At 44.8% G+C, this 15,408-nt stretch overlaps 1 protein-coding gene across 3 annotated transcripts in view; it reads right to left on the bottom strand.

Moving 5' to 3' along the window:
- Positions 1–690: 690 nt before the first annotated feature.
- ZNF398 (zinc finger protein 398) overlaps positions 691–15,408 on the bottom strand; it is a 31,138-nt gene continuing 16,420 nt past the window's right edge. For all 3 annotated transcript variants that reach the window (XM_065542724.2, XM_074036251.1, XM_074036249.1), the window contains 4 exons: positions 11,351–11,477; positions 10,705–10,818; positions 6,870–6,983; positions 691–4,790 (listed from right to left, as the gene is read on the bottom strand). In XM_065542724.2, coding sequence (XP_065398796.1) covers positions 3,637–4,790; positions 6,870–6,983; positions 10,705–10,818; positions 11,351–11,477 — 1,509 coding nt within the window. In that variant the 3' untranslated portion in view covers positions 691–3,636. The remainder of the gene's footprint in view (positions 4,791–6,869; positions 6,984–10,704; positions 10,819–11,350; positions 11,478–15,408) is intronic.

Here is a 15,408-nt window from a genome sequence, read left to right as displayed (position 1 = left end):
TACAGATAAAGAACCGGAGCTAGGCCAGGCAAGGAGGCTCACACCTATAATCCCAGCTCTTTGGGAGGCCTTGGCAGGAGGATCACTTGAACCCAGGAGTTCAAGACCAGCCTGAGCAACATGGCAACACAGTGAGACTTCTCTGAAAAGAATTTTTCAGCAAAAACAAACAAAAAACCAAGACTAAAGAGAACAGGGTTAGAAATATCAATAAGGCCCAAAGAAAGAAAAAAAAATGTATTTAGTGACATCAGAGGTCCTTGTCCATAAGAAAATTGTCTGGGAAAGATGCTTTTGCTTGTGACTACTGAGCTGCCCTCAGGCAGCCACTGAGGATGCTTTTTGTAGTTTAAGAAGCTAAGACATGGGAAGAAGGGCGGGTGTCCTATCCCTCCTCAGAGAAAACCTGAGCAGAAATTTGGGATTTCCATTCCATTTGGAATGAGGTCCTTTCTCTCTCTCTCTTTTTTTAATCAACGAGGCTTTTGTGGACTGTTACTACCTAGTAAGTCACAGGGTCTGGTCCTGGTTGAGACAGGCATGAACATTTCTCAGATATGCTCAAGAGAAGCCCAGCAGAGCCCCACACCTTCCCCCCAATAGGAACCTTGCACACTTTATTATTAATGAAAAGGGAAGTAGGAGTTTCCAATACTAAATGGTCAGCAGAAAAGGAGCAGGGCCATCTTCTTTCACTTTCTAGACAATCAACCAACTTCCATTTATTTTCACAACTGTGGCTAAACCAGAGGTTCATCCAATGGTGACAATGAAAAACCTAGTAAGCAAAGAGTAAATCTGGTTATAGTCAACACCTGGATCTACTCTAAGGGAATGGTGCTTATGTGTAATAGTGACAACTTCTTGGTCCAAAAGGCTGACAGATGAAGAGCACGTTTCTGGGGTTTCCCCTTTCCAATCTTCTCTGGTCATGACAAGCAGTTCTCACGTATTTCTTTAACTGAAGAGTTAAATTTGCATGGTTTCTCTCAGGAGCACTGATGGGCTAAGAGTTTCTCCCCCACACTTTCTGTTGGACACCTTATCCTTCCCACTGATCCATTTTACTTATCCACTTTTGAATCTTAAGCACTCTTTGGAGCTGGCCTGCAGTTCTGATAGGGGACTGATGAAAGAAAAGAGTAACAGTTGAACTCTCTACTTTATTCCTGGGCTGAGGATTAGTATCACGCCTGCTTCCATCTCTCTGAGACGGCCTCACACATCCTCTTTCATTCCGTTTTAGGGCTCTTGCTTCATTTGTATTTGAGTTCCTTTCACAAGGGACTGTGGGATCTATCTGCAGCACTTCAATCCACAGGTCTCTTTCATTAATAAGCTGTGCTCTTGGCAAATCTTTGAGTAAAAAAGTATTTAAAGTGTTACCTAGTCCCACATCTCACCTACTGTAGGAGTCCCTCCTCCAGCATACCCTGGCAAATGCTTGAAATCCATTCAGAAAAGGAACTCAGCACCTAGACAATACTTTGGCTCTTCTCCCTTTTCACTGGGGAAATCAAGGTGCAAACTAGAGCTAAATCTCACATTCAAGTTCATAGTGGGTTGCCAATGAAGCCAGAACCCTGGCTTAGGGATTCCCAGAACCCCTAAATCTTCCCATGGTATAGGTCCAGATTCTGGCTAGAAAGCTCTTAATCCCAATATGCTACGGTACTGCCCATCATGTCTTGTTCTGTGTTATTGGGCTTTTCCACTGTAAGTTATGACAGCAGGCACACATTTCTTGTGTCTCCCACGGTCCCTGGTATTGTGAATGTCACAGAGCAGATGTTTTGTAAATGTGATTATCCTACAGAGCAACATGTTCAGACATAGCCTTCCCAGAAGCCAAGTTAGCTGGGCTAACACCTTTTCCTAGTGTTGTTATGCATAACTAGAGAGAGTGAAGGTTGGGCTAGGTGATAAGCAAAAAATGGGTCCTTCCCTTATCACTTCATCAAGAAAATATCCTGACTAAACATTTCCAGACCTTGTTCTAGGCACCTCAGGAAGAAGCAGAGGAAACAAGAGTATAGGAATGAACATTTTCTGCCCAAGATGTAGGACTTCTGCATTCTGTCTTCTACCTCAGGCTTCCAAGTGGGAGTCAAACAACAAATCAAATAAATTTTAGTCAAGTTTCAGCAGGAATTTATCTGCTTTGATTTTGCTGTCTTATTTAGCTTTGCCTGGACAGAAGCCAAAGACAGAGACAGAATTTTGGCAGGAAAAGCAATGTATCACAAGATTTTTTTTTTGAGTAACTCCTAGAGGCTCACTTTTTTTCCTTTCAACAGCCTCATTTTGCAGATGAAAATTTGAGATCCATAAAGGAAACAGAACTTAGGCCCAGCTGCAAAGCCACTTAGCAGCAGACTCAGATGCTCCCAGGTGATTAAATCACCCCAAGAAAAGAACGAATGGTAGTCAAAGCCCCTAAAAGCAATACAGGCAAGAACAAACTGTTGTTGTCTATGCATGGTGCTTAGTTCTCAGTGATCTAGGAAGTTCCTCAATCTGTCCACTGTCAATGGGATACAGCCAGATAGGGTGAACATACACTCTCTCTGATGACTCAAGAAAGCTGCATTACAACACTGTTATCATCTCACTACTGAGGATGAAGAGTTCACTTTCTGGAAGCTCCATGCTTCCGGAAAGTGCTGTGATCTTTGTTGTTGATGATTGTCAAGAATATCACACACCAGGAATGGAGAAGCCAACTTACTGGCTTGGAAAAGATAAGGAAGAATCGGATGTGAACGACTCTCAGAACATGGTGTAGGCACAAATTTTAGGCCGTTTTATCATTGTTAAGCCAGCTATTTCTCTGAGGTCTCTAGCTTTTAAAGCTGGGACTGAGAAAACTGTTGCCAATTTTTTAACCAGGACTTTGCCAAAGGTTTCTAGCACTTTAAATGGCAATAAGAGCCTGTTTCAAATCAAGCCAGTATAGTTAAGGAATTCCTTAATAATCTTTTAAAGTCAGATTTCATATTCAACCAATATTAAACAAAAGGTATGTGAAGAATTAATCTAAGAAACCTAGGCAGGCAGTCTTGAGTTACCATGTTTCAGGGAAAGGTAGCCACAGAGGCTTGTGAACAGATCTTGGCTGGTTTTCAGACAGGAGGCAGCAACATTAACAGTGGCTTAAGCACTTTCTCCAACAACCATCTTAGCTATCAAGGAGCTATTAAAGGGCTTTATGGTTAAACATTCTCATGCCTCATGATGGGCTTCCAGTTTTGGAGACTCTTCCCATGTACCTGTCTCTACCTAGAGACATAATCTACTATCAACCTGCTGTTCTCTGAGAACAAGAGAACCAGAGGTTAAATCCTGCTTTCCAACCTCTCCACAATATTCTTGTAACTTCTGCTTTTGTTGTATCTTTGAAAAGATGGAGGTCCTGGGCCCCTTTCCAGGTCTTTCTGGGTTTCAAAATGTGGTATTCTTGTAAGTGTGTGAAATTCCAAACCACAACCATGTCTCTAGTCAAGTGTATAGGACCCCAAATTCAGTGATGTACCAGGTAATAATTACTGTGGGTGTTGGATGGGGCTCACAGACTTTCTCTTGGATTTTGTACCCTACTGTGAGCATATACAACCATGAAGCCACAGAGATTTGGATTTACAAAACTCCCCCTCCACTCCCTTCCCCATACCACTGGTTGGCCTCTAGACCTTCAGTGTTGACACTCAGGCCAGAAGTTTCAAGCCCAGTTATGAGGGGACCTGGTGGGTCGGGGGGCTGACCCGATGGGTCACTATCACCGCCACAGCCTCCATTGTGGCCCGAACGCAGGTGGTCCTTGAGTGTCTGCTTGTAGCGGAAGCTCCTGCCACAGTAGGAGCAGGGGTAGGGCCGCTCCCCGGTGTGGATGCGCTGGTGTTTCATGAGGTGGTGCTTGCGGATGAAGCTCTTGCCACAGTGAGGACAACTGAAGGGCCGCTCGCCCGTGTGCAGCCGCCGGTGGTTCAGCAGGTGCTCCTTGCGCATGAAGCTCTTACTGCAGTCAGTGCAGGGGTAAGGACGCTCGCCTGTGTGGATCATCTGGTGACGGATAAGGGCCGAGTGGCCGTTGAAGTCAATGCCACACTGAGGGCAGGAGAAAGGGCGCTCTTGTGCATGACCCCGCTGGTGGAGCAGGAGGCTGATTTTCAAGCTGAAGCTCCTGCCGCACTGGGCACAGCGGAAGGGCCTTTCGCTTGCATGAGCTCTCCGGTGGCTGGTGAGTCGAGCTTGGTCAGCAAAGCGCTTGGGGCAATCAGGACAGGGGAAAGGACGCTCAGTGCTGTTATGGACCCGAAGATGGTAGGTAAGTCTTGATGGGTGAGTAAAAGTCCTGGCACAGTGTGGGCAGGTGGGGGGCGTCTCACTGGCATGGTCCTGGGAGGTGCTGCTGAGGTCCACCTGTGGAGTAAAGTGCTTAGGGCACTGGGCACAGGGTAAGGGGTGCTCAGTAGCATGGCTACATTGGTGGGTCAGCAACATGTCTTGGCTGAGACTCTTGCCACAGTGGTGGCATGAGAACACCTGCTCGCCAACTGGAGGTGGGAGGGGATAGCTACCCAACTGAGTAAAAGTCACTTGTCCCTCAGAGGCTTCAGGCAGGTCAGTGGCTGGACGTCCAAAAGGTGTCATGGATGTAGACTGCTGGCTTTTGAAAGCCACATCTGAAAAAGCATCCTTTGCTGTTGCTGGTGGAGAAGAGAAAGGGACTGGAACTTCAGGGCACAACGAGGATCTAGCAAGGCCTTCAGCTTTGATGACAAGCTCTTCATCTGAAAGAAAAGACTCCAGAGTTATACCTATCAATAACTGTCTCACTAGCAACTCTCATGCATTCCTACCCAGCTCTAACAGATCACTCCAAGCTCTCAACTAGCTCAGGTCAGAAACTCAGCAGAAGGTTGCAATAATAACCAAGACAACAGTGGTCTCTGTGACAAATCATCAGAGAAATGAAATGAAATTTTAAATTTATTTTATTTTATGACAGAATCACGTTCTGTCGCCCGTGATGGAGTGCAGTGGCGTGACCTTGGCTCACTGCAGCCTCCACCTCCTGGGTTCAAGCAATTCTCCTGCCTCAGTCTCCCAAGTAGCTGGGATTACAGGTATGCACTACTGTGCTCAGGTAATTTTTTTTTTTGAGACAGAGTCTCGCTCTGTCACCCAGGCTGGAGTGCAGTGGCGCAACCTCGGCTCACTGCAAGCTCCACCTCCCAGGTTCACGCCATTCTCCTGCCTCAGCCTACTGAGTAGCTGGGACTACAGGCACCCGCCACCACGCCCAGCTAATTTTTTGTATTTTTAGTGGAGACAGGGTTTCACCGTGTTAGCCAGGATGGTCTCGATCTCCTGATCTCGTGATCTACCCGCCTCGGCATCCCAAAGTGCTGGGATTATAGGCATGAGCCACCGTGTCCAGCCATGCTCAGATAATTTTTATATTTTTAGTAGAGATGGGGTTTTGACATGTTGACCAGCGGTCTTGAACTCCTGGAGTCAAGTGGTTCACCTGCCTCAGCCTCTCAAAGTGCTGGGATTACAGGCATGAGCCACCACACCCAGCCCTCATCAGAAAATTTAACATTGTACCTCTTCTATGCTATCTGTTAAGAAACAGAAAATCCTTGGCATCAATCTTCCCAATGTCACTTTCACCATATTTTACCTCTACTCAAGAACTTTCTCTATTGCCTGTTGTGACAAAGCCTAAAATCACATAATCATCTATTCCTATTTCTATCAGATCAACCCATCACTGTGGTCAGCTGTCTCTTTACGTCCCCTGAGAACAGAGTACACATTTCTGCTATGCATCTTTACTTATTCTGTCCTCCCTTTTGCAGAATGCTACCCCTCTCTCCCCATCTTCCCAAATTATACCCAACCATATCATACCAATCTTCTAAGGTACAATTGTGGCTTTATGCCCTTCCTTAGGTCTTATCTAAATACCTAAACTAAAACTGATGCATGTTCTTTTTTTTTTTTAGAGACAGGATCCCCCTATGTTACCCAGGCTGGTCTTGAACTCCTGAGTTCGAGTGGTCCACCTACCTCAACTTCCTCCCAAAATGCTGGGCTTACAGGCATGAGTCACCAAGCCCAACCTGATGCATGTTCCTGAAACTTCTCATTCGTTTATGTAAGTCATCCACCCCACTCATCCTTGATACTTAACAGGCTTGCCTAGTACTGATATGTATGTCCCTAGTATAAGTTTCTTCAAGAGCTAAAACTGTCTTATTTTTCATTTGTGTTTCCCAGTCTAAAAGAACACAGAGCACAGAAAATACTAAAAACACAGACTGCATTAAGCTGTATAAATGACTGCGACCCTTCTGATCTTGAGATTCTCTTCTACAATACAAATGGCAAAAGTATCTTAGAAGGAAGATACTTCTATTTCTTCTCCCATCATTGATTTTTCCTTACTTAACATTCTGAGGGAGGGCCCTTACTTAACATTCCCATTTACACTTCTCCACCGCCATTTCTGTCTCCAGAGCTTGTCTCCCCACCCCACTCCCACTTTTTCTACCCTTTCTACATGATTTTCACATGTTCTTCTGTCTTTCCCCATCCCCATAATTTTGGTTCGTCTGTATGCACTTATTTTTCTTGTTCTGACAATTCTCATTTGTCTTTGCACGTAGGAGTATATTTTCTCACTCACTTAAAATTTATTTTAGTGACTGTTTGGTTTCATTCATAATGTTGAGCATGGCTTTGTTTCTTTCCCTCATTCTTTTCCTACACATTTGCCTCTACAAATTTCACCTGCTGTTTCTTCAGTCAGTCCTGGCATGAGCTAGATATGGACATGAACACCTCTTTAATTTCTTACTCACCAGCATAAGTGCTTTTGTATACGTCACTTTCCTTGGACTCCGGTGGGGCCCCAACCTGAGGCTCTTCTTCTTGTTTAATCCAAGACAGAATATCTGATGTTGAAATACCAGGCTCTAATTTATGGGAGGGAAAAAAAAATGGCCTTCATGAACTTGAATAAGAAGGTGAGATAATCATGTTGGTTTGTCGAATACTGTATTTCGCTCAAATATTTTTCTTTTTTTTTTTTTTGAGACAGAGTCTGGCTCTGTCGCCCAGGCTGGAGTGCAGTGGTGCAATCTCCTCTCACTGCAAGCTCTGCCTCCCAGGTTTATGCCATTCTCCTGCCTCCACTTCCTGAGTAGCTGGGACTACAGGTGCCCACCACCACGCCCGGCTAAGTTTTTTTTCTTTTTTTTTTTTAGTAGAGACGGGGTTTCACTGTGTTAGCCAGGATAGTCTCGATCTCCTGACCTCATGATCCACCCACTTTGGCCTCCCAAAGTGCTGGAATTACAGGCTTGAGCCACCGCGCCCGGCCCCAAATATTTATTTCCAAATAACTATAACAATAACACATAACCAGCCTTTTAAAAAATGCATACAGGCTGGGTGTGGTAGCTCACGCATATAATCCCAGAACTTTGGGAGGCCGAGGCAAGTGGATCATCTGAGGTCAAGAGTTCAAGACCAGCTGGCCAACATGGCAAAACTCTGTCTCTACTAAAAATACAAAAAATTAGTCAGGCGTGGTGACAGGCGCTGGTAATCCCAGCTACTCAGGAGGCTGAGACAGAAAAATCGCTTGAACCTAGGAGGCAGCGGTTGCAGTGAGCCAAGATCGCACCATTGCACTCCAGCCTGGGCAACAAGAGCAAAAAAACTCTATCTCAAAACAAACAAACAAACAAACAAAAAACCAAATCAATTTCCAGAATTACAAAGTTAGGTCAGTACAGACACAGAATCCAACTCCTTAGAAACACTCTTTTCAGATTCCCAATTCTGGGCTCTTTCTAAGAGATATGTTACCTTTGTCTATTAAATGATACAAGTCATTGCTTCCTAAATGCTGGGAGGGGGAAGAATATAGTATTGGCAAGTCCTTCAGGTCTTGGGGGTTCTTTCTGAAAGAAAAAGTGCACAGCCTATAGAGGCTTTGCACACAACATGCCTCATCTGATCAGTACCAAAACAGCCGTGCTAGCTATTACAACCTAGGCCTATATTGCCTTTTTTTTTTTTTTTTTTTTTGGGACTAAATGGACAAGCTGTCAAGCTGACAAGAGAGCTTGTCAAGCTCCAGAGAGTACCCTGAAGCTCTCCATGGTTATTTCTCAAACACAGCCTTGTGAGCAGAATATGGTTAAATTCACAGCAAATTAACAGAACTCACTACTTTAACCCCAATGTCTTTTAAATCAGTTAGATGCCACTGAAAACTAAAGGTGTTCTCAAAGCAGAAATAAGAGGCTGGGATAAGACTACAGCCCAAAAGACCATCAGGTTATGGGGAGAGATTTGGAAAATAGATTTTAGCACATGCAACAGCTGCCTTCCAACCTAAAAGCAAAGCTGAAGTGTATTAAACATAGTCTAATCTTATCTTCGTTCTCTTCCAGATGTAATACACATACAAACCTATAAGGGAAAAGGCAGAGGGGGAAAGACTGGATATAAGGAAGAAGACCTCTTAACCGATATCCAGAGGATTAACTTTCCATTCAAAACATCTAACTTTTGTTTGTTTGTTTCTGAGACAGGGTCTCACTCTGTCACCCAGGCTGGACTACAGCGGCGTGATCTCGGCTTACTGCAACCTCTGCCTCCCAGGGTCAAGCGATTATCCCACCTCAGTCTCCCTAGTAGCTGGGACCACAGCTAATTTTTTGTATTTTTGGTAAAGATGGGGTCTCACTCTGTTCCCCAGGCTGTTCTTGAACTCCTGAGCTCAGGTGACCCACCTGCCTCAACCTCCCAAAGTGCTGAGTTTATAGGCATGACCCACCATGCCTAGCCAAAAAACCTGACTTTTAAAACACTTACCTGCTTGTTTTTAAAAATTTTGTGAATGGGCTGGGTGCAGTGGCTCATGCCTGTAATCCCAGCACTTTGGGAGGCTGAGGTGGGCGGGTCATGAGGTCAGGAGTTCGAGACCACCCTGACCCAACATGGTAAAACCCCGTCTCTACTAAAAGTACAAAAATCAGCTGGCTGCGGTGGTGGGCGCCTATAATCCCAGCTACTTAGGAGGCTGAGGCAGGAGAATCACTTGAACCCCAGAGGTGGAGGTTGCAGTGAGCTAAGATGGCATCACTGCACTCTAGCCTGGGCAACAGAGCGAGACTCCATCTTAAAAAAAAAAAAAAAAAAAAAAATTCTGAATGATGAGTTAGTGCTCTAAAAACTACCAAATGTTTGGGAGGCCGAGACGGGCAGATCACGAGGTCAGGAGACCGAGACCATCCTGGCGAACACGGTGAAACCCCGCCTCTACTAAAAAATACAAAAAACTAGCCAGGCAAGGTGGCAGGTGCCTGTAGTCCCAGCTACTCGAGAAGCTGAGGCAGGAGAATGGTGTAAACCCGGGAGGTGGAGCTTGCAGTGAGCTGAGATCTGGCCACTGCACTCCAGCCTGGGCAACAGAGCGAGACTCCCTCTCAAATAAATACATACATACATACATACATACATACATACATACATAAATAAATAAATCTGGCCAGGCATGGTGGCTCACGCCTGTAATGCCAGCACTTTGGGAGTCCGAGGTGGGCAGATCACAAGGTCAGGAGATTGAGACCATGGTGAAACCCTGTCTCTACTGAAAAAATACAAAAAATTAGCCGGGCATGGTGGCGGGCACCTGTATTCCCAGCAGATTGCGCCACTGCACTCCAGCCTGGGCGACAGTGAGACTCCATCTCTAACAACAACAACAACAAAAAATATATATATATATACACACACACACACACACACACACACAAATTAGCTGGGTGTGGTGGTGCATGCCTGTAATCTGAGCTACTTGGGAGGCTGAGGCAGGAGAATCACTTGAACCCAGGAGGCAGAGGTTGCAGTGAGTCAAGATCACGCCACTGCACTCCAGTCTTGGCGACAGAGCAAGACTCTGTCTCAAAAAAAAAAAAAAAAAAGAAAAAGAAAAAAATAACTGTATGGGACAGCAGGTGGGTTGTAAGAGAAGTTCATGTAACAGAGATGCCTGGAGGATGAACTGTGTGCTTCTATCCAACAAAGAAAAAAAAAAGTGTATGAGAATTTTCTGACAGCAAAGGTGAGGCATGAGAGAAACAATACAACTGGACTTTGGTTGGCAGTCTTTCCCACACAATATTAAGCAGCTGCCAACCAAAAAGTTAGGAAGAGTTCATGATAGCCAGCTTTCCAGACCTGAGAAAATCCATGTTGCCCAGGTGGATGTCATCAGTGTCTACTGATTCCATGCATCTTGGAGGGACCATGCAGACTCCTAGTCCCTTCAGCACTTATGAAGGGCCACGCTTACATTTGCTCAAGCCACTTTAGTCCAGATGAGCATGACTGCCTCCTTCATCATGCAAGGACATGTTTATTTTACTAAACAGCGAGGTGTCAGTACTTCTGTCAGGGAATGCAACTAGTACCTGTTAGATGTGTAGTACTGATAAGTGAAGATACTGGACAAGGTGACCTCTAAGCTCCCTTTTATATTTAAATGCCTGATGACACATTCAAAATCTAGTTGCTTTAGCAATGAATGGCTCTAGAAGCCCCTAAGCCCTGTTTAGTTCTGAGCCACCATCTCTGACCAGGAAAGGGAGACGAGAAGTAGGAATCTCTTCACCCACTTACCTTCACTGGGGTCTGCGGGAATCTCACTTTCCTCTGGCCCTGCCTGGTCCTCTGTATTATGTTCCCCTTCTGGTTGAATCTGAGATAAGACATCAGGTTGATTTATAGCATAATCTAGGAGAGGAAAAAGGAAGAGAGGGTATGACAAAAAGATAAATGAGGAAGACAACTAATTGCCATCAAGGCTGAGCTGAAGCTTTGTGGTCATAGTCCCAGGCAATTTCTTTTAGACTTCATATCACTTCTTCCCATCTATCCACCTTCAACTATGGATATCTATTCAGGAAAGCAGGCAGTGGAGATGTAATGTGTGGGGAAAGCACATGTGCTAAGTTAGCACTGCTTTCAGAGTGACAGTGTGCCTCAAGGGGGAGAAGTCAAGCTCCTTTCAAAGTGAAGGATACCCATGGAAACCACCAGCTGTCACACCCATAACCCTGAACTTCATTCTCTGCCCTAAAATTTGGTAAAAGGAGAGATTATGATTCCTATTTAGCAAGAATGAAATGGTCATCTTTTGGCTTGAAACCAGAATTCGAAGTGTGTGAAGACAGAGTGAGAATGAGGTCACTGGAGGAAAAGGGACTGTTTTGAGCCCTCTTGGAGCTGCTGTCACTTCATTCAAAAGGTGTCAACTCAGCCTCACCCATGGAGATGAGAGACTCATAGTTGCCTTTCATGATATTCTTGTAAAGTTCCTTTTGCCATTCTTCTAATTTTTCCCACTCTGGAGTGGAAAAGTAGATGGAGACATCATCAAATGCCACAGGCACCTAAAATTACAATCACATGGGTTAGTTCCTCCCATTATAATTCAGTCATTCAATAAATCTCTTTCCCCCAATTAGTTCCTTTTATTTTATTTTATATTTTCAAAGGGTGGTCAATAAATATTCTAAATATCTCTGAAACAGTTTCTTTTAATGCTTCACTTGTCATTAGTAAATCCTAAAATCCCAGTACTCATGCAATACAGCATGAGTACCTTAAATAAAGCTGGGACCTTTTCTTGAGGCACATTCCAGTATTCTGGTAAGCAGTAATAAAATATCTAAATACCATGTATGTTAAAACTTCAGGCTTTATTGAGTCTTTGATTTCACCCCTTTTAAAATGCCTTTTCTCTAAGAACATCACTCTCCAGGAGATCCAAAATTCCTCTATTTGTTTTCTTTGTGTTGTTTCTATTACCTCCAGTCTTTTGCCAAGTACAGAGTTCCCTTTGATGCTGTTCATCCTGCACATGAGGAGGAAAGGATAATACCATGGCTGATGACTGAGAGCAAACAGGATTGACTTTGGAGGCATGTTAGGAACCAAAATTAAACTTCAAAATTCATTATGTCTTCTGTGTGTATCCTTTAGTCTTTTCTGAAGCTTTGCATATTCTTCAAATGGAACATTTTGTCTATTTAAAACTCAATTTTGTTTCCATTTCTTCTCTACCTGCCTCCCAGATTTACACCTTGTCCTGCCATCTCTTCAATTATTTTCAGGGGAAGATTTCCTCTTTTTCTGGGCAACTGCAGCTCACTGCAATTTCTCTTTAGCTTGACTACACATTTCTCTGAGATGCTTTTCTTCTAACTGCTGTGTCTGTTCTTTTTCCAATGTCTTTTTGACTTCTAGTTAGACTTTTTCAGCTTGATTTCTTATATTTCAGCATTCCTGTTTTAATGTTTCCATCGTTTCCTTCAGCATTTGGTTTGAACTCTGAAAGTGAGGTAGCTTGGATCTGAAAACTACTGATTTACTATTCCAGGTCAAAATTTTCATTTTTTTCTTCCTCTGCATTTTTTTTTTTTTTTTAAGAGACAGAGTGTCACTGTATACCCAGGCTGGAGTGCAGTGGCGCGATCTCATCTCACTGCAACCTCTGCCTCCCGGGTTCGGGTTCAAGCAATTCTCCTGCCTCAGCCTCTCAAGTAGCTGGGATTACAGGCGCCTGCCACCACACACCGCTAATTCTTGTATTTTTAGTAGAGATGGAGTTTCACCATGTTGGTCAGGCTGGTCTCGAGCTCCTGACCCGTGATCCACCGCACCCGGCCTCCCACAGTTTCTTTTCACACTGATGCTTTTCAGATTGCTTCCAGACATCGTGCTCCACTTTCATTTTCTATCTGCTAACTTGTTCTCAAATTCTTCTAGCTTTTCTTCCTGTAATACCACAAATCTTTTACAACCTTCTTCCTTGGCATCTGGTGCCTTACATATTAACACATGATCTTTTTTTACTGAGGGCACTTTGTGGTGTTCTTTTTTTTTTTTTTGAGACGGAGTCTCGCTGTGTCGCCCAGGCTGGGGTGCAGTGGCGCGATCTCGGCTCACTGCAAGCTCTGCCTCCTGGGTTCACGCCATTCTCCTGCCTCAGCCTCCGAGTAGATGGGACTACAGGCGCCCGCCACCACGCCCGGCTAGTTTTTTGTATTTTTAGTAGAGACGGGGTTTCACCATGTTAGCCACGGATGGTCTCAATCTCCTGACCTCGTGATCCACCCGCCTCGGCCTCCCAAAGTGCTGGGATTACAGGCTTGAGCCACCGCGCCCGGCCACTTTGTGGTGTTCAATAGCTGGTCTGAGAATTTCATTGTCTAACTGTAAACCATCCAGTTCACTTTGAATCTTTTTCCTTTCCCTTTCTAGCTGACTCTTGTTGCCTCTAGTTTCATGGCTGTTATTTCTAGTATGTTTGAAAGTTTCGTTTTTTGACTTTAGTGGTCAGTGTATTTCTTTCTTTAAGACTGAGTCTTGCTTGGTCACCCAGGCTGGAATGCAGTGACGCTATCTCAGCTTACTACAACCTCTGTCTCCTGGATTCAAGCAATCCTCCTGCCTCAGTCTCCCGAGTAGCTGGGATTACAGGTCCACACCACCACGCCTGGCTAATTTTTGTATTTTTAGTAGACACGGGGTTTCACCATGTTGGTCAGGCTGGTCTTGAATTCCTGACCTCAAATGATTCACCTTGCAGGGCGTGGTAGCTCACGCCTGTAATCCCAGCACTTTGGGAGGTCGAGGCGGGCAGATCACGAGGTCAGGAGATTTAGACCATCCTGGCTAACACGGTGAAACACCGTCTCTACTAAAAATACAAAAAATTAGCCAGGCGTGGTGGCAGGCGCCTGTAGTCCCAGCGACTCAGGAGGCTGAGGCAGGAGAATGGTGTGAACCTGGGAGGCGGAGCTTGCAGTGAGCTGAGACTGCGCCACTGCACTCCAGCCTAGGCAACAGAACAAGACTCCATCTCAAAAAAAAAAAACAAAAAACAAAACAAAACAAAAACCAAAAATTCACCTACTTCAGCCTTCCAAACTGCTGGGATTACAGGCGTGAGCCACTGCCACCATGCCCAGCCTGGTCAGGGTATTTCTTTCTTGTTCAGTTTTATGTAATCTTTAATGATTAAAAAGGTATTTTGGCCAGGCGTGGTGGCTCCTAGCACTTTGGAAGGCCAAGGCAGGTGGATCACCTGAGGTCAGGAGTTTGAGACCAGTCTAGCCAACATGGCGAAACCCCGTCTCTACTAAAAATACAAATATTAGCTGGGCGTGGCCATGTGCAGTGGCTCACACCTGTAACCCCAGCACTTTGGGAGGCCGAGGCAGGTGGATCACCTGAGGTTGGGAGTTCAAGACCAGCCTGACCAACATGGAGAAACCCTGTCTCTACTAAAAATACAAAATTAGCTGGCGGTATGGTGGCACATGCCTGTAATCCCAGCTACTCGGGAGGCTGAAGCAGAAGAACTGATTGAACCCAGAAGGTGGAGGGTGCAGTGAGCCAAGATCACACCATTGCACTCCAGCCTGGGCAACAAGAACAAAACTCTGTTTTAAAAAAAAAAAATTAGGTGGGCATGATGGTGCATGCCTGTAATGCCAGCTACTCAGGAGGCTGAGGCAGGAGAATCGCTTAAACCTGGGAGGCGGAGGTTGCAGTGAGCTGAGATCACCCCACTGCATTCCAGCCTGGGCGACAGGAGCAAAACTCCATCTTAAAAACAAACAAACAAAAAAACCAGGTATTTTGTTCATTGTTTGATTGTGGCTCTTTTTCCGAGCATTTAACTTATAGTTTAGGTGACGTTTTTGGCCTCCTGGGACCTGACTGTAACCGCATCTCAGCCAACTGCCACACCTGTGTTCTTAGGACATTTTCTAACTGAGCACCAGAATTCTCTTTTTCAGCCCCTAAATCTGCTACTTTAGCTTCTGTCTGTGTGTGTGTGTGTGTGTGTGTGTGTGTGTGTGTGTGTGTGTGTGTGTGTATATAGTAGCGCCTGTAGTCCCATCTACTTGAGAGGCTGAGGCAGGAGAATGGCGTGAACCTGGGAGGCAGAGCTTGCGGTGAGCCGAGATCGTGCTACTGCACTCCAGCCTGGGCGATGAAGCGAGACTCCATCCCAAAAAAAAAAAAAAAATTAGCCAGCTGTGGTATTGCACACCTGTAGTCCCAGCCACTTGGAAGGCTGAGGCAAGAGGCTCATTTGAGCCTTAAGGCTGCAGTTAGCCAAGATAGCACCACTACACTCCAGCTTGGGCAAAAGCAAGACCCTGTCTTGAAGAGAATATAAATAAATAAAAATAAAAATAAATCTCTAATTCAAATTTTAGGGTTTTTTTCTAAACTACATGCAAATTCTTCTTCCTAGTGTTTCAGATTCTGATTGAAGAAATTTATGTTTATAGCAAAGCTTTCATC

This window comes from Macaca fascicularis, chromosome 3, assembly GCF_037993035.2.
Source record: "Macaca fascicularis isolate 582-1 chromosome 3, T2T-MFA8v1.1".
NCBI classification, from domain to species: Eukaryota; Metazoa; Chordata; class Mammalia; order Primates; family Cercopithecidae; genus Macaca; species Macaca fascicularis.
The sequence above is the reverse complement of the archived record's forward strand: the minus strand, read 5'-3'. Positions and strand labels throughout refer to the sequence as shown.